This window comes from Carassius auratus, chromosome 22, assembly GCF_003368295.1.
Source record: "Carassius auratus strain Wakin chromosome 22, ASM336829v1, whole genome shotgun sequence".
Classification (NCBI taxonomy): Eukaryota; Metazoa; Chordata; class Actinopteri; order Cypriniformes; family Cyprinidae; genus Carassius; species Carassius auratus.
Genome location: NC_039264.1, coordinates 25,929,542 through 25,948,131, shown reverse-complemented (window position 1 = coordinate 25,948,131; position 18,590 = coordinate 25,929,542). Strand labels below are relative to the sequence as shown.

The 18,590-nt window shown below is 36.0% G+C and overlaps 3 protein-coding genes across 5 annotated transcripts; all 3 read right to left on the bottom strand.

The window, feature by feature from the left end:
- Window positions 1-1,846: 1,846 nt before the first annotated feature.
- On the bottom strand, window positions 1,847-9,658 carry LOC113040172 (calcium homeostasis modulator protein 5-like). Of its 2 annotated transcripts, XR_003275160.1 has the most exons (6): window positions 9,417-9,658; window positions 8,312-8,432; window positions 7,268-7,389; window positions 3,394-6,874; window positions 2,646-3,194; window positions 1,847-2,433 (listed from the first exon to the last, which is right to left on the bottom strand). XR_003275160.1 is itself a non-coding variant. In XM_026198465.1 (4 exons), exons 2-4 carry the CDS (start codon window positions 8,374-8,376, stop codon window positions 6,623-6,625), a joined length of 852 nt encoding a protein of 283 aa, XP_026054250.1. In that variant the 5' UTR covers window positions 8,377-8,432; window positions 9,417-9,634; the 3' UTR covers window positions 5,948-6,622. The 2 variants fall into 2 exon arrangements, 1 of the variants encoding a protein (XP_026054250.1); XM_026198465.1 differs by lacking the exons at window positions 1,847-2,433; window positions 2,646-3,194 and having other exon boundaries at window positions 5,948-6,874; window positions 7,268-7,802; window positions 9,417-9,634.
- A 468-nt stretch (window positions 9,659-10,126) lies between these two features.
- LOC113040171 (heterochromatin protein 1-like) lies at window positions 10,127-11,242 on the bottom strand. The gene has a single exon (XM_026198464.1). The coding sequence runs from the start codon at window positions 11,205-11,207 to the stop codon at window positions 10,677-10,679; it is 531 nt and encodes a 176-aa protein (XP_026054249.1). The 5' UTR covers window positions 11,208-11,242; the 3' UTR covers window positions 10,127-10,676.
- Window positions 11,243-16,169: 4,927 nt separating this feature from the next.
- Window positions 16,170-18,423, bottom strand: LOC113040695 (calcium homeostasis modulator protein 6-like). Of its 2 annotated transcripts, none has more exons than XM_026198968.1 (3): window positions 18,253-18,423; window positions 17,330-17,454; window positions 16,170-17,065 (listed from the first exon to the last, which is right to left on the bottom strand). In XM_026198968.1, exons 1-3 carry the CDS (start codon window positions 18,308-18,310, stop codon window positions 16,850-16,852), a joined length of 399 nt encoding a protein of 132 aa, XP_026054753.1. In that variant the 5' UTR covers window positions 18,311-18,423; the 3' UTR covers window positions 16,170-16,849. The 2 variants fall into 2 exon arrangements, with proteins under 2 accessions (XP_026054753.1, XP_026054752.1); XM_026198967.1 differs by having other exon boundaries at window positions 17,330-17,911; window positions 18,253-18,414.
- Between the last annotated feature and the right edge of the window lie 167 nt (window positions 18,424-18,590).

Below are 18,590 nucleotides of genomic sequence, written 5' to 3'. Positions count from 1 at the left end.
AATAATAATAATAATAATAATAATAATACAGCTTTTATGAAGTTTAGACAATTTTAGAGTGACTACAAGGTCATAAAAAAACAAATAAGACCTACATACAAATGTCATTAGTGTAAAAATAAATAAAATAAAAGAAGCACCATCCCTTCGACCTGCCGTTCTCTTACATTACCTTCTATGTAGTAGACATGTACTTTATAATGATCCATAAATCCTCTAATATAGCAACTATTGGGTTTGAATGTAATTGTTTATTACATACCCACACTGTTAACCCACTTGCATTTTAGGAGTAATGGGGTACACAACTGAGCATATTACCTTCAAAAACCATTATTAAACAGTAGACGTCATCATAAAATTGACCCATGTGAATTTTCCCATTTTTAATTTGTCAATTAATGTGAATTTGTATGTAAATGACCCCAATGATTTTAGGTGGACCGCTGTAGTTCAACCTCTGAACTATAGTAATCTCCCTTCCAGTGTGCCATGCGACATGCAACATATTGATGGCGGAATCAGACTAAATAAAAAGAGCCCAGCACAATGAGAAGATGAACGTCTGCAAGGTCTTTGAAAGAACATCGTCATAGTCAGAGCCAGGGTTACATGGGCAGGAAAACTCCTGATCCATCAACTTCTTCAGGCCAATTAGCTTTCCTTACAATCTCGCAAACTCACCTGTTGAACATTCATCTGTTTCCATTAGTTTCATGATAGCTGGGTCATTGGCATGTTGGAGTATTCTTACTAAATCACAATCATTATTAGTTTACTGTTTAACACTAGATAAACTATAAGGCAAAAAGAATAAGAATTTGTACAAAAAGTTAAATGTACAAAACACATGTTTCAAAACAAAAGTAACACATATAAAACACAGCGCCACCGTTGGTGATTAAGGGAAGTTCAGCTGATAATATGAAAGTTTGGTCTCAATTCTTCACTTTTAGAAGTCACTCCAAAAATTCAACAGCATCATCAGAACCATCAGAAATAAAAAATTAAAGAAAACGAACTGCTTTATGAAGTGGCATTCCTCTTGATTGGAATATAAATTGGCATTGTTTCATGAATACTTCATGAATGCAGTATACGTTTCATGATCGTCACCTGGAGTGCCCATGATGATGGCCCACATTGCCATGTACCTTACATGTGCAGTGACAATAAAGTTGAATCTAATCTAAATCTAAATCTAGAGGGCACTTCACTCAGGAATCTTGAATTTGGTGTCCATTCCCATTTCCAACTCCATTTCCCATAATCCCGTGCTTAGGGTTAATCACCGCCAGGTGTTCCCCATTACTGTGTTTGGACTCTCAATGAGTGCGAAGTCTTGTTTAGCCTCGTCTAGCATTTCTGAGCATTTTCTTAGTGTTTGTTCTTTCCGTGTCTGGTATTGGATTGTTTATACCACCTGTGATTCTCTGCCGCCTGCCCTGACCTCTGCCTGTTTTTGTTTCTGATTCTGGATATCTTTTGACGTACTTGACACTATTCTCTGATAACTGCCTGTTTGACCATTCTATATTAAACTACTGCCAATGGTTCCAAACGTCTCTGACTCCATGTTACAATAAGCATGTTTGCAGTCTGGGTTCATGATTGTACCAGATCGGTGAAGTAAATATAATGCATGTTATTAGCCACTCTTACTAATATTTCACCTTATAATATCCACCAAAAAAAAAAGGAAAAAAAGAAAAAGAGAGTGCCTAGGTAGTAAATATAAAAATTAGTCAAAACACGATTTACATATAATTTAAAGATAAACTACATATATATATATATATATATATATATATATATATATATATATATATATATTATGTGCGTGTTTGTGTGTGTTTGTGTTAAAAAACACTGTTCATGCAAAGATGTTGCTTTTTGTGTAGGTTTAGTAATTATTTTTTTTTGCAAGTTTACAAAGACTGCTTCTTTCAGCACATTGTGGACTATGTTGTAAGGACCAAAACAACAAATTCTGGATCATTTTAAACCACTCACGGAGGAACTGGGCATCAGTTGTTCTTTCATTTTCTGTGCTGTGTTGTTGTTAGCTCAGCATATAATGCCAACAAGTCACATGGATGTCTGGTTCGAGTGAGAAGCGTGCAATCTGAAATCGCTAATGCAATCGCTTTTTTTGTGCATGCATTTTTTTTTTTTTTTACTTTCACTTTCGCTTTTGAAATTGATCACATTAAGTTGGGAGGGCAGATGAGGCATGTTCCTCTTTTGGAGCTGCATTAATATTATATAATGATCCAATAATAGGTAAGATAGATAGATGTTCATGGTTGTGTCCATTTGTGTTCAGCCACGTCCAGCTCTGGAACAGCAGGCAGATTTTCCACAGCAGTCAATAATTCCCACACAGATAATTGGAAAGACGATGAAGACCGTGCTCACACCATAACCATATATCTGAAGAAGAACAAAACATAAGAGAAAAATAACTATAAGTTGAGGTTTGTCGAAGGTTAAACTGTTCATAAGCACAGGAAAATAATATGCATGTGTAAGAAGAAACATTGTAATTTAATTTCCTGTCTGACATATGTGGGGTGAAAGGAATTAATTACATATTTCTATTATGATATTATGATAACAGGAAACACATGTACAGTTTTATTTACCTGAGATTGATGGATATGTGTTTGAGTCAAATTTCGAAGCGCTGTCACATTTCTGAACTTTTCGATAGGTTTACACCACGATCTGTTGAGCTGACTGTCAAATGTGGAAATTCCCTTCCAATATGTCATGGCACAAGCAAAGTAATCTCCATCGAGTAACAAAATGATGGCCCACATTATAGGTGGAATCAGACATGATGTGAAAGCTTTAGGACAGTTCTGCTGAGTATCATCATCTGCTCCTTCAGAAAAATGACTGCATTTCTCTCTAAAAGGCCTTAAAAAGAGGAAGAGTAGTTCGAAAATAAAGAGAGCAGGTCCGATGAAGACGCACGCCGTTAGTTGTACATTCAGATCATGTCTGCACGGGCATGAAAAAACTTTTGCTTCCAGGAACTCTTCAAATCCGATTAACAAAAGACTCAATAGAAAAATGAATACAAAAGAATATCGTTTCAGAAATGCAAATATTTTCTTAAAAACTGAAGAAAAACATTTAGTTAGTGGCATCTCTGTCTCACTGATGTCTTTATATGGTGCACAGATCCCCTTCAATGAAGAAAATATTTTATTTAATTTCATTCCTTTCTGAATACACACACTATAGTGCAATATACATACATACATACACACACACACACATATATATATATATATATATATATATATATATATATATATATATATATATATATATAAACTTTTTTTTTAAGTAAATCTTAATGAAAGTTAGTATTTTTAGACTTACGATTGTGTTCTTCTTTTCTGTAGTGATATGTTGTCGATGTGTGGTTAAATTCTGCTTCTGCATTAATATTTAAAGGATGCTTTGCCATACATTTGAACAGAAAATAAAAAAAAGAAGTGGTTTTTCAGTGAGAACAACTTGTGACAGAAAAAAACGTGACACTACCTACACTTCTGCTCTGTATATACATACAGTTTGCTGAAGTTTCCATTGTCAGTGAAGACTGCTATAAAACACTAGCAATTTTATTCATTTTACAAATCTGATATTTAAAGTCCCATCTAGTGCTGTATTATTTTGATATTGCTTCATATATTCAAAAAGGCGGAGGGAAGAGGTGCACCAAGAATCTCAGGAATAAGTGTTAAATCTTTTTATTCTCAGAAAACCAGACAATTTTTTTTTGATTCTGCCTTATTTTCTATGTTTTATTACAATTATGATATAATTTACACTTGAATGGTTTGATTGAACAGAAATATTAAAAAGTCTTCAGACTGTATCGTTTATCTTACTGCTTACAGTCTATGTTAATTTATTAGGTCATATAAAGTGCAGGCATGTATACATCCCAAATACAAGTTTTTGTTTACTTAATATATGTGTGTGTGTGTGCTGTATATATTTATTATGTATATACAAACACAGGCATGTATATATTTAAGAAAAGGATGCTATGTAAAAAATAAATAAAATAAATAATTACTTTCATTTTGTATGTGATTGTCACACCACAGAACTTTCTTGTTGTGTTTTCATTCCTCATATTTTCTGTCACCTAGTTTCTGTCTCGTGTTGATTGTGTCATTATGTTCAGGAGTGTCTTGTCAGTGTCTTGTACCCTCATTAACGTTTACCTTATAAGATGCATTTAGTTCAGTGTTTGGTTGTCCGGTCTCGTCAATGTGTATGTGTGTTTCTGCCTCCTTATCGATTACTCCTATGCGGATTATTAAAGACTTTCTTTCATCTTCTTCCTCGATTATGTGCTTCTCTCCCGCACCACACCGTGTCAGCGATTACATTTACATTTTCATTTTTATTTACATTTACTCATTTAGCAGACGCTTTTATCCAAAGTAATTTAACTAATGTAAATACAATGTGAATAGGTTTGGTCTTGGTGGACTAGATCTGCTTTGCTGCGGCAATCCCCCATAGCAGATATAGGCAGGTGGTGCTGGGGAGGTGGAGGGCTACACGCAAAGTGCACAGATATGACATAGGTAAACAGTAATGAGTACGTATCTTATTGGTTAACAAAACTGAATTGAACAACCAGTTAGAATGCAAATAGAGTTGAAAAATACATTTCTCATATCTTTCCAGCAGATAACAAAACTATTACTGAAAAGCTAAAAGAACAATCGAAATCAGTCTACTTTATGTATTTGTCGATTTATGTTTCTTACAACATATTCACACAGCTCGTATATATGGGGTAGTAGGATGTAGCCTACATATTTGTTCCTGTCAATTCAATAAATGAACGTCTTTATTTATACACTTTGTTTTAAAAAAAAATAAAAAAAAATAAAACTTTTTGTAAGCGTATTAATAACTAATAAAAGCTACATGTTTTATCAAGATAAAAATGGAATTAACTCTCAAGGTCTTGAGGCATGTTTTTTCTTAACTTGATGTGGCTTTCTGACATGAAAAGAGGTCAATGGTCAAAAGATGTCCTCTGAACCTACGTTTGCATAGAAAAACTACAATTATGGCAAAAACTTGTAGTGTTTAAACACAGAAGTGTGTAAACAGTCCCTTAGTGTGTTAAACGGAAAGTTCACAAAAAAAAAAAAAAAAAAAAAAGAAAAAAGAAAATTCAAGATTCTAAGACCTTCTGAAAGAACCAGTTTGCGGAAAAGAATTGGATTTCCTTGAGGATATTGATTACAGGTAATCATGTTGTAAATAATGTTCCATTTCTTGCACAGACTGAACTTTTCACTTCACAAGTACTCAATATATCATCAGGAGCCTCGGGTATTCATTTTGTGTCCCTGTTGTTTTCTGTTTTTCTTTATTTTATTTTATTTACTTCTTTCTTGTTCTACTGAATCTTTGTATCTACTTTATGACTCTGTCTATGCAACATAAAGGGATAGTTCACCCAAAAATTAAAATAACCCAGAGATTCACTCACTATCAAAGCCATCATAGGTGCATATTACTTTCTTTTTTTTTTTTTTTTTTTTTTGATGAATAAAATCAGACTTGTCCTGGCGGTGAATGGGTGTTAATAAAACATTATCTTATTTAAATTAATTTGAAAAATGAGTTAGCAATCTAACAAAAGTAATCTAAAAGTAATTAAAAAAAACAGTCTGTTTATAATAGCTAATGAACAGTAATGGATTACATTACTAACTGAAATTTTTATAATGATATTGTAATACAGCAACAATAAAATTCATAACCAAATCAAAAATGTGTTTGTTTCCAGTGATCAGTAAAGATCTGTAGTTTGAATAAATGTTTGAGATGTAAATAGGATTTTATTTGTTAAAATTGTGCAAGTATAACAGATTATTCATGTATTTTAAACAGAAAAATAAATAACAATGAAGTTAATTTAAAAGTGTAGGCTAAAGTGAAAAAAAAGAAAACTTTTCCTTATCTTTAAAACTCATGCAGCGTAATCATTTCTGCATAATTTGTGTACAGTCTTACCCTCTTAAGATATGATAGTTGACAGGCACACAGGAAAGCCCAATATTATTTGACTCAGAAATAGTATATAAATATAACCCTAACCCTCACCAGGATAACATGGTAAAATCAAAAGACATTTTGCTGTTTATACTTGTACTCTGAGATAGCTAACAAATGTGATGCTAGAGAAAAAAAGAGAGATCAAGTGAACCTGAATTAAGTTTTCTTATACAGGTTGATTTAAATCAAGGGTTCTCAAACCTTAATAGTTAGTTCACAAAAAAAAAAAAAAAAAAAAAAAAAAAACACATTGAGGCAATTTGACTTTTCACTCTTTTTTTGGGGGGGGGGGGCAGCTTTCTTTCTTAGTTTACATGAAAGTCAGACATCATGGTACTGGCAGAATAATCAGCCTATATATATTGTGTAATGTGCCAGCTTGAAAAGGCCAGTTAAAGCTTATTATTTTTATTTTTAAAGCTTATTATTTATTTATTTATAGTAGCTAGACTATCTTTACCATTGACAATTATTTACCCATTTATTATTAATTCATGTACATGACCCTCTTTCAAAGATTCTGTGCATCCTCCTGAGAGGGAGGGACCACCGCCTGGTTTTGTATAGTGCTTTGCACAGCATTAAGGCTTAGAGAATCTGCTCCAGAATCTTGTTGCTCACTCTGTGTCTCCATCGTTTGTCCGCAGAAGCATGACAGTCCACGTGGGCGCCATTTACATTTTCCACTAATGTAGCAGTCATAAATACCCACCACGGCAATCACCAAGACACTGAAGACGGTGATCCAGACGTAACCTGCATGCTGAGGAAAAGAAAGAAATAATGTCACATGACGTGATAAATGTGATCAATTCTCGCACATCAAACAAGCACTTATAAGCTTCTGTTTATCTGATGTGCTCTGTCTAGGTGTGTACCAATGTTCATATGAAAATAAAAGCCTAAATTAAATCTGTTTCATCATACTGTATAAAGGGATCACATCAGTTCTCACATCTGTTTTACTTTTACAACATGTTTTTTTTTTTTTTTTTTTGATCTTCATTTGCGTTCTGAAGATTACATTTTATTTGTACTGTTGTTTTGCTTTTTAATTTTTATTTTGTGAACTAACCCCTTCCATTCTTTCCATTATAGAACTATAATATTAATGATATACTTATTTACATAAAGTTAATACAGCACATTTTATTACCTGTGATTTATGAATGTATTTGCGAGTCAAATCACGTAGCACGGTCTCGTTTTGTGTTTTTTCAGTAGGTTTACACCAAGGCCTGTTGAGCTCCTGATCGTACACATAAACTCCCTTCCAGTCTGTCATGCCACAAGCAAAATAATCACCATCAAGGAACAAGAGGAAGATCCATATCACAGGTGGAATCAGACAAGCTGCAAAGGCTTTAGGACAGTTCTGCTGAGTATCATCATATACTCCAGCACAACAACGACTGCACTCTTGTTTACAAGGTCTTAAAAGGATTAACATTAAAGTTAATATAAAAAGAGCTGGCCCAATGAAGACAGATGCTGTTAGTAATGCATTTAGCTCAACTACGCATGGGCATGAGAAAAGTTCTATTTCAGTCAGCTTCTCCAATCCAATTAACAAAATACTCAAAGGAAAAGACAACGAAAAAACAGCAGTTCCTTTCAGAAATTTGTGTACTTCCTTTAAAACAACTTGTGGCGACAGCATCTTCTGAACATCTGTATTGTGTACAGATTGCCTTAAATGATAAAGAAAACATTTATTATTAATAAACCATAATTATTTACATCATAAAATACAATATTTTAGTCTTTAATATAGTATTTTATAGTTTTTTTTCTTTCTTTTTTAGTAAGTGTAAAGAATACTTTGATGTTCTAAAGAATCTTTTTTTTTACTTTAAAGATTCTTTTGTGCAATGGAAAGTTTCTGTAAATGTCAAAGGTTCTTTGTGGAACCATACATGCCAGTAAAGAAGCTATTGAAAGGGTGTTTGTTCTCAGTAATGGAAGCCAATTTGATCTACTATAAATATATTATTATTATTAGTAGTAGTAGTAGTAGTAGTAGTAGTAGTATTACAGTATTTTCAAATCAATAAGTTGATTTGATGATGCTTTTGGCTGTAAAATTATAACATCAAAATAAATTACGTTTACAGTTTTTTTTTTTTTTTTTTTTGCTATTACTATATTTAATTATTATTATTATTATTATTTTTTTTTTTTTATTTTTTTTTTTACTTACTTGTGCAGGTGATGCGTACGGGTGATGTTGTGTGCCCATATGTGTTGTTGTTTTTTCTTTGTCATTCTCTTTATCCAATTTGAAGTTTCACTCTTTAGATGGAACTGCTTAACATTGAAACCTAAAGAAATTACATCAGTGTTAGGAAGTCAAAATACAGTATATCCCAATAGCATTCCTATAACAAAAGTGGCACATAAACTGATATAATGTGAAAGTGAAAGTGACGTGACATTCAGCCAAGTATGGTGACCCATACTCAGAATTTGTGCTCTGCATTTAACCCATCCGAAATGCACACACACAGAGCAGTGAACACACACACACACACTGTGAGCACACACCCGGAACAGTGGGCAGCCATTTATGCAGTTATAATAAAGTGAAGTTATAGGTTTACTGGCAGTTTACTAATTAAATACTGTGTACACTTTGAAGTATATTCTCAGTAAACTACTAGTTTAGTAGTTTTATACAAGTATACTCATAAGTTTTCTTTAAGTGAACTTTACATCATACTTTAAGTATAGAACTATGACCCTTTTTAGATTTGAATTTGAATATATTTAGTTATATGAATATCTGAACATACAAGACATCCAAAGAAAGAACAGGGTGTCTTCTTGTAAACAAAAACAATTTATTTTAGCTTCTTCTCTGTCTCAGCTCCAGGATGTGGAATGCTCTACCATCCAGAATCAGAGATTCTCCTACTTTGAATTGCTTTAAGACATTTTTAAATACTTACCTTTTTAGAGTTGCTTACAGTAACTGAGTATGTCTATACAGTTTTTTTATTGTGTGTTTATTGCTGTTATTGTATTATGCATGTTGTTGCACTATGAATTATGAAACCTATGTTTGTTGTTGTTCTACATGCCCATAATTGTAGTGCTTTGGGTTAAGAAAAGCACATGATAAATAAAATGCATTATTATTATTATTATTATTATTATTATTATTATTATTATTATTATTATTATTATTATAAGAAAGAAAGAAAGGAAGAAAGAAAGAACGAAAGTCAGTATTAAATAATACTAATGTCATCATCTTGATATTCCACTGTGCTTGTTTAAAAGTGAATATATGTTTTTAGACTTACTCTGGTCTTGTCTTTCAGGATGTGTTGTCTGTATCTTTCTGATCCTTCATCAAAGTTTCAGGGTGGCTGTGCTGCACGTCTCAACCGAAAAGAGACAGGAAGTGTTCCCTTATCTAGAACATGCATTTCCAGTACACAAGATCATTGCAAATGTGAGAAAACACACCACCATTAGTGGCTCCTTACCGTTAATTTAGGTGGGGCAGATTCTGGGTCATAGCACTAATATATGAAAAACAGTTAGTAAACTTTATAATCTAATCTCTGAAAACATGTGGACAAAATTTTGGCAGAGATGTCCTTGCGTTATCCAGTGGGCAGGGCCGTAGCTGGGGTCAGCGGGGCCCCGGTGAAGGTTGTACCAGTGGGCCCTGTTTGAAATTTTTTATTTGTATGCTCGTTCTTTTTATTTATTAGTGCTATTTATAAGAGTTCACGTTGTTTTCAAGTCTGTAGGTGTCCAGGTACAGAAACCGAATAATCAAATGTAAAATAACACTACATAGTCTTTAATGTAACATAAAATATACAATAAAACCAAAATGTATTCAGACACCAACATTTCTCACATTATCAGTTTATTTGCTATAGTTTGGAAAAGGGTAATAAAATGACAAGAACTCAACCAACCAAAACTTCAGACAACTGCTATCATGACAATATTTACACAACTATCAATACTTTGTTGACCAGTTACCAAGCAATGCTTCATTTTGTTCAGAATGTGGGGTGAAAAGGTTTAACATTAACAATTCAGGAAAAAAGACACGTAAGCAAAACATGGTGCTTTATATGGTGCTGATTATTTTTGGTCCCAATTTTATTATTATTATTAATCAATTTCACTAGTAGTCCACTGTATGAATAATTTTGGGGTATAATATATCACAGTTCACTGTATTATAGTTGTAAGGAGGATTTAGGCTGAGTGGATTCCATAAGCGGGTCTTTATTATAGGATCTGAGCATAAAATCCAAACAATATTCACAACTCGTGGTCAGGTCACAGGCTTGGGTCAAAACACAGGCAAAACAATCCACTGGCAGACAAATCCAAAACAGTAGTCCAAAAACGTTAGTCCACAGAGCAAAAGCAAAGATCATAACAAGTATCAACAAAGGAACAAGGAAATAACACTTAGTAAGACAGTGAACAGGCAATACTTCGCAAAATGGCAGTGCAAACAAATGACTTCTATACAGGGTGACAGGAAATGACAAGACAGGAAATGATGTGGCAGGAACAGGAAATGGCAGAGTTCAATATTCAGGTGAAGGCTCCCTCTGGTGGACTGGAGCCTGATCAAACGTTACAGATTCCCTCCCCCTAGGAACACCTCTAGGTGTTCTTCTAGGACGACCCCTTGGTCTGGGTGCCGGACGATCTGGGTGAGTTTGGTGAAAGTCTCTAATAAGTGATGAATCCAAGATGTCCTTAGTTGAATCCCACGATCTCTCCTCCGGGCCGTATCCCTTCCAGTCAATGAGATATTGCATCTGACCCCTCCTCCTGCGAGAATCTAGGATCTCCCGGACTAGGTAGGCAGGAGCTCCCTCGATCTCAAGCTGTGGAGGCAGTTCTTCTTCAGTGGTTTCGGGGCTCAATGGGCCGTGGGCCAGTTTCAGGAGGGACACATGAAAGGACGGAGAGATGCGATAATTAGCAGGCAACTCTAAATGGTACGTAACAGGATTAACTTGACGTATAATCTTAAAAGGACCAACGTACCTTGGACTTAATTTCTTGCACGGTAGTTTCAGGCGTAGGTCACGAGTGGAAAGCCACACCATTTGACCTGGCTGATACTCAGGATGTGGACGTCTGTGTCGATCAGCTTGGATCTTTTGAGATTGAATAGCCCGCTGGAGACGGACATGAGCATTGTCCCAGACCTGTTCACTTCTTCTAATCCAGTCATCCACAGCAGGCACTTCAGATGGCTCCCCAGACCAGGGAAACAGAGGAGGCTGATATCCAAGAACACATTGGAAGGGGGTAAGCCCAGTTGAAAAGTGAGGGAGGGAATTTTGGGCATACTCTGCCCATGGGAGGAATATGCTCCATTTCTCCTGTTCATGGCTACAGTATGATCTCAAGTATCTTCCAATCTCCTGATTAAGACGCTCTACTTGACCATTAGCTTGAGGATGATAGCCAGATATGAGGCTGACGTTGATGTTTAAATGTTTGCAAAAAGCTCTCCAAACACGGGATGTGAACTGTGGCCCACGATCAGTCACAATATCATCTGGTAGTCCGTAAATCCTAAATACTTGATTGAACAAAACTTGGGCAGTTTACATGGCAGTGGGTATTTCTTTCGATGGAATGAGACGACAAGACTTTGAGAAGCGGTCAACGGAGACCATAATGGTGGTGAATCGTTGAGAGTTAGGCAGATCAGTGACAAAGTCAATAGACAGGTGTGACCAGGGCCGTGGTGCGATTAATTCCAGGGTGTCCAGAAGCAGGGGATGTGTGAACCCATTGAATGGTTCTGTTACGCAGACTGGTTGGAACATAGATTTTCCCAGCTGGGTACTCTGGAGGGGATGGCTCTTCGTGTTGGGCATGTTGAATCTCTTCCATAATGTCCCACTGGATGGGTGCGATGATGATGGATGGTGGTAAGATGGTTTCTGGTCTCATCTGTGAATTGGCAGAGTCATAGATACGTGACAATGCATCTGCCTTACTATTTTTGCTCCCTGGACGGTATGTGACTGCGAAATTGAACCGAGTGAAAAAGAGTGCCCATCTTGCCTGACGAGAATTCAAACGCTTGGCATTCTTGATATACTCTAGATTTTTGTGATCTGTAATGACCTGAAAGGGATGAAGGGCACCTTCTAGCCAGTGTCTCCATTCTTCAAGAGTGGCCTTGATGGATAATAATTCCTTGTTACCAATATCGTAATTTCTTTCGGCTGGAGTTAACTTTCTTGAGAAGAATGCACAAGGGTGTAACTTGCTGGGTGTTCCATGACGCTGAGAGAGGACAGCACCGATTCCACAGTCAGAGGCATCAACCTCGACGATGAAGGGAAGTTTAGGATCTGGATGCTTAAGATTGGGAGCTGTGGTGAAACTGGACTTTAGCTTATTGATTGCTGAAGTAGCTGCCTCTGTCCATACTAACTTCTTGGGTTTTCCTTTAAGTAGTGAGGTGAGAGGTGCAGCTATGGTACTGAAATCACGGATGAATCTACGGTAGAAGTTTGCAAATCCTAGAAATCGTTGTAACTCCTTAACAGTGCTGGGTGTGGGCCAGTCCGTGACAGCTTTTACTTTGATGTCATCCATCTCAACTCCTGAATGGCTAATATTGTATCCCAGGAACTTAATTGATGTAACATGAAACTCACAATTTTCCGCCTTGACAAAAAGACCATTCTGGAGTAGGCGTGACAACACAGTTCTTACATGAGAGATATGATCCTCCATGGAGCAAGAGTAGATCAAGATATCGTCTATGTAGACAATCACATACTGATTCAAGAGATCCTAGAAAACTTCATTAACGAAGGACTGGAAGATTGAAGGTGCATTGGCCAACCCAAATGGCATAACCAAATACTCGTAGTGCCCCCTGCTGGTGAGAAAAGCTGTCTTCCATTCATTACCCTCACGGATTCTGATGAGATTGTAGGCAGATCTGAGATCCAATTTTGTAAAATAGCTGGCCTTACGTAATTGCTCCAGAGAAGAAGGGATAAGAGGCAAAGGATGGCGATTCTTAACAGTGATAGCGTTGAGTGCTCGATAGTCAATACAAGGTCTTAAACCACCATCTTTCTTGTCAACAAAAAAGAACCCAGATGCAGCGGGAGAGGTGGATGGCCTAATAAACCCATAAGATAAGGCCTCTTCAATGTATTCTTCCATGGCCTTGGTTTCAGGAATAGACAGCGGATAAACACGACTCATAGGTGGAGAGGTGTTAGGAAGGAGGTCAATGGCACAGTCCCAGGGGCGATGAGGTGGCAACTTGGTGGCCTTGTCTTTGCTAAACACCTCGGCTAAGTCAGCATACTCAGTAGGGACATTAGTGGGTGGTGAAGTTGGATTCTTGGCTAGATGAGTCGTGCAGACTGGAAGCTTGGTGGGCAGCTCTAGACACTGAGAGTGACAATGAGGTGACCAACTGACCAACTCCTTCTCCCTCCAGGAAAACTGTGGTTCGTGCATAGACAACCAAGGATATCCTAGGATAACTGGGTTTCGTGGTGATGATATAACATATAGAGTGATTTCTTCCATGTGAAACAGGCCAACTCTAAGTTTTAGGGGAAGTGTTTGATGAGTGATATGACCTTTACCGACAGGACCATCATCAACGGCAGTAACAGCAATAGGTGGCTCACATTTGATTGTAGGAATGTTCAACTGCTTAACTAAATCTTGATGGATCACATTTGCAGCAGCTCCAGAATCTATTAACGCTGAAAAATTATGGTTTTCATTAGCAACTGACAAAATGATGGGAAGTGACAAGCATAAACTGATTTGTAAAGTATTGAACATGTGACTCTCTCGATAACTTTTCTGTGAGGGGTTTGCAGCAGGTTTAACAGGACAGTTGGAACAGCGATGTCCTGATTCACCACAGTAGAAACGGAGTTGATTGAGTAATCTTCTCCTCCATTCATCAGGTGTTAAGTGAGTTCGTCCAATTTACATGGCTTCAGAAGGAACAGACTGACATGGTGTTTGCGCAGTAATAGTAGGCACATAAGCGAAGTTAGACTTGGGACTTGGTTGAGTTCGTAAAAGATTGTCAATCTTGATAGCAAGGGTAACAATCTGGGAGAAGTCGAGGGAGTCATCTTTACATAGTAATTCCGCTTGTAATTTAGCAGACAGACTTGAACGAAAGATGTGCTTCAAAGCAACATCATTAAACCCACTTTGTGCTGCGAGAGTGCGAAACTGGATAGCATAGTCAGAAGCTGGCCTGTTGTCTTGGCGTAACTGAGTTAGTTGAGTTGCTGCATTCATGCCCCCAGCAGGATATTGGAAGACATCACGAATCAATTGAGTGAAATTACTATAAGACTGCTGGATATGTGTATCATGATCCCAAACAGCAGTAGCCCACTCTAATGCTTTCCCGGGAAGCAAGGTCATGATAAATTAACACTTTATATGGTCTTGATGATAAGTTTCAGGTTGGTTAGAGAAATAGATAGAACACTGTCGTAGGAAAACAGTACAGTTGTCAGGAGAGCCATCAAACTTATCAGGTAACGCGAATCTTACCGGGTCAGGTCTTGGGGCAGGGAGAGGCCGAATGTACTGTGTCAAATGCTCATTGGTGGCTTGTAGCGTCAATAACTGGTGTTGAAAACCATTCAGCAGATCCTTTTGATACTCGATGGTAGAAAAGAGTTGAGAGACTTCCGCTGGATCTGCACCGGGCGAAGTATTCTGTAAGGAGGATTTAGGCTGAGTGGATTCCATAAGCGGGTCTTTATTATAGGATCTGAGCATAAAATCCAAACAATATTCACAACTCGTGGTCAGGTCACAGGCTTGGGTCAAAACACAGGCAAAACAATCCACTGGCAGACAAATCCAAAACAGTAGTCCAAAAACTTGAGTCCAAAGAGCAAAAGCAAAGATCATAACAAGTATCAACAAAGGAACAAGGAAATAACGTTTAGTAAGACAGTGAACTGGCAATACTTTGCAAAATGGCAGTGCACACAAATGACTTATATACAGGGTGACAGGAAATGACAAGACAGGAAATGATGTGGCAGGAACAGGAAATGGCAGAGTTCAATATTCAGGTGAAGGCTCCCTCTGGTGGACTGGAGCCTGATCAAACGTTACAATAGTGTTCTGCACCTATATATAAATGTATATTAAATTATATCTGGTGTCTGAATAATTGTTGGTTTGACTGTGCATTAATTCTTGTTAAAATATTAAAGTACAAGATCAGTGAGTTATTTTCTTTCTTTATTTTTCTTGGATTGACATTACAGCAGAAAGTAGCTAAATTAGACTCTGTCACTTTAAGAGACGATGAACACATACAATATAATACACATCCCATTTTTTTCTAAACTGTTTACTTTCACTTCTCTGCCCTTGACCTCACCTCCTATAAAATGTTTTTTTTTGTTGTTTTTGTTTTTCGAAAACCTCATACAATATAAATTAATATTAAAATAATTTTCTAAACTCAAAATATGTAATGTAGACCATATTGTTTTTACTTATTGTTTATACTCTACTTGTCTGTTATAGTGTTTAATACTGCTTCTGCACCAGCAGTTTTGGTTAATCAAAGCACTTGTCTTTCTTTTTCTTTTTTTATTGACCTGAACAGACACTCGCAAACAGACGTAATATAAGCCTGAGGACATATCCATCAACAATTTCTGTTAGCAAATTTTGTCAACAAAAAGCAGATTTTGTGTTGGTTACTCAAGGTCGAGAAGATTTCTCATGAAACAAATCATTTTAACCACTCATGAGCATCACTGAAAACAAAAGGGTGTTTAACTGATATGATTTAATAACGCACATCAGTTTCACGTTAATCAAGAAGTATACAGAGACATAATTTGTTCAGGTAACATAGAATTAAGTTATTATTTAGCCTCAAAGTGATTTGTTTCTGATCAGATTAATTTAATCAATATCAATTAAGTGAATAAATGTTACATTTGTAAATATTAAAATTACATTATACATTCTTCCCCTTATCATTTAGGTAATAAAAATGTATTATACTCTTATTACAAAATGTATTTTAAATAAATTACAGCAACAATAATATTATATAATCAAAAGAAGATATTTTACAGAATGTTGGCAAACAAACAGTTGCTGAGCTTCTCTGGACTCTGAAATAAATAAATAAAATACGGTAACACTTTAGTAAAGGAACCAATTCTAACCATTAACTACTTGCTTATTAACATTCCTGTTATTAACACATTGCCTCTTTAGTAATAGTTATAAAGCACATATTTTGCATGACCACATCCCTAATTCTATCCAATAACTAAACCTAACAATTACCTAACTAACTATTTATTATTAATTATTAATTAGGAGTTTATCAAGGCAAGAGTCATAGTTAATGGTATGTTAATAGCAAGAAATGAATCTTAAAATAAAATGTGAACAAAAATACTAGATGGGGACCAGCAACTGTTTGGTTACTCACATTCTTGGGGGTGGGGGGTGGTAACTATTTCTTAAACTTACTGTATCAAACATCCCTCCCAGCTTCTCATACAGCGAAATGGCTAAGTATGTTGCTGAAGAAACCAGAGAAAAACTGACAGATCTTCATTTGTTATGTCATTACAAGGTCAATTCAAATGACTTGTCTCTATAGTACTGGAGGAAGGATCCAGTATTGAGCAGTACTCAGGGCTGTTTTTGACAAGGATGGTGTTGTAGGAGGTGGATTTCAGAGGTGTCGGGGGTGGAAGCGCCCCTTTCTCCGTCGTTGGTGCTTCTTTAACTGAGGTCTCTTTAGGCCACCAAGACTGCCAGATTCGTTTTGTCTAGAGCGCTCTAATAATACATTTGAAGAGTCATAGGTTTTTCCACTGAAGCAGTCATAAATACCCACTACGATAATCACCAGAACACTATAGACTGCGAGCACAACATAACCTAAAAACTGAAAGAGAGAGAGAAAAAATACATTAAGAAAAAATAAATGCATGTAGTGCATTATGCAGAGGTATAACATATCTATTATTAGATCCACAAAGCTCATGTTTTGTTAACTGAAGTTTGTTTTGGGTTTAAATCCTACATAACGAACAGAAAATGTATAACAATAGGATTATAATTTTTCTGTGAGGTAGAGAAAGAATTAATCCAGTATTCCTATTATGATTTTACAATAACAGAACAAGCTCTTGTGGTTTATTATATTTACCTGAGATTCATGAATAAATTCGCGAGTCTGATCTCGCAGCTCGGTCTTATTTGCATACATCTCCGCAGTGGGTTTACACCAGAACCTGTTCAGCTCATCATCAAACACATACACTCCCATCCAGTCTGTCATGGCACAAGCAACATAATCGCCATCAAGTAACAAGAAGACGCTCCACATTACAGGCAGAATCAGACAAGGCGCAAAAGCTGTAGGACAGCTCTGTTGAGTTTCATCGTTTGCAAACAAACAAAGTCCATGTCTAAAAGGCCTTAAAAGGAGGAACATTAAAGCAAAACTAAAAAGAGCAGGTCCAATGAAGATGGATGCTGTTAGTTTTTTATTAAGGTTGACTGTGCATGGGCATGAGAAGATGATTTCAATCAACTTCTCCAATCCATATAACAGAAGGCTCAAAGGAAAAGCGATGAAACCCTCAGGTTGTTTTAGAAATGCATGCAATTTCCTTAAAAGATCCCGTGGCGTAGCCATCTTCTGATGGAAGTTTGATGTTGATACACTTAGCTGTTTCTGACTCTTATGATCTTTAGAAATGTTCACAAGATTTGATGGACAGATCTCCTTCAATCAAGTAGATAAAAATTACTTTGCATATCAGTGGAATGGATAATAAATCATTTATTTTTGAATACACAAACAATGAGCACTATTCAGATCAAAAAGAATTAGATGGATCTAATGTGTGTTTTTAATTTAGCTTTCTAATGATACTGGGTATAAACATTTGCTGCAAAAATGTACCACTTAAAATGTTATAAATCCTTTAGGAACACTATAAATGACGTCATTGCAGATGTCATTTTGAGCAACTATGAACATCCCGAAACCAAAAACTACGGCTGTAAAAATTGTAACAATAGTTTTTTTCTTGGAAATGAACAGAACAATTGTTGTACACTTACCTGAGCGTGATGTGGCTTTGTTCAGCCAGTCAATATATTCAGACTGAAAGTTGTTCATAGGAAGCTATAATATTTTCAGATTCACCTAATAATACATCAGCTCAATTAAAAAAAATAATAATAATAATATAAAAAAAAAAACAAAGGTAAAGAGAATAAATGTAAATGTAAATGTAAATGTAAATGCAAATGCAATGAAAAAGAGTAAAAAAAAACAGCTGTTGTAGTCAGCTGGTCCTGTATCTGGTTTAGAATGGCTCTGAGTAAAGATCACCTTTGTATGCACAATACAAATGGTGAGTGTTTGATGCTGCTCCAGTGTTTTATAATCTGTCAAA

Excerpts from the sequence above, each read along its gene's own strand:
- LOC113040171 (XM_026198464.1), bottom strand. The coding sequence starts at position 11,207 with ATGGTGTGGCTTTCCACTCGTGACCTACGCCTGAAACTACCGTGCAAG.
- LOC113040695 (XM_026198967.1), bottom strand. The coding sequence starts at position 17,821 with ATGGCTACGCCACGGGATCTTTTAAGGAAATTGCATGCATTTCTAAAA. Across the intron at positions 17,066-17,329 it reads AATTTATTCATGAATCTCAG|TTTTTAGGTTATGTTGTGCT; the intron begins GTAAATATAATA and ends TCTCTCTTTCAG.
- LOC113040172 (XM_026198465.1), bottom strand. The coding sequence starts at position 8,376 with ATGACAAAGAAAAAACAACAACACATATGGGCACACAACATCACCCGT. Across the intron at positions 7,803-8,311 it reads CGTACGCATCACCTGCACAA|GCAATCTGTACACAATACAG; the intron begins GTAAGTAAAAAA and ends TTATCATTTAAG. Across the intron at positions 6,875-7,267 it reads AATACATTCATAAATCACAG|CATGCAGGTTACGTCTGGAT; the intron begins GTAATAAAATGT and ends TCTTTTCCTCAG.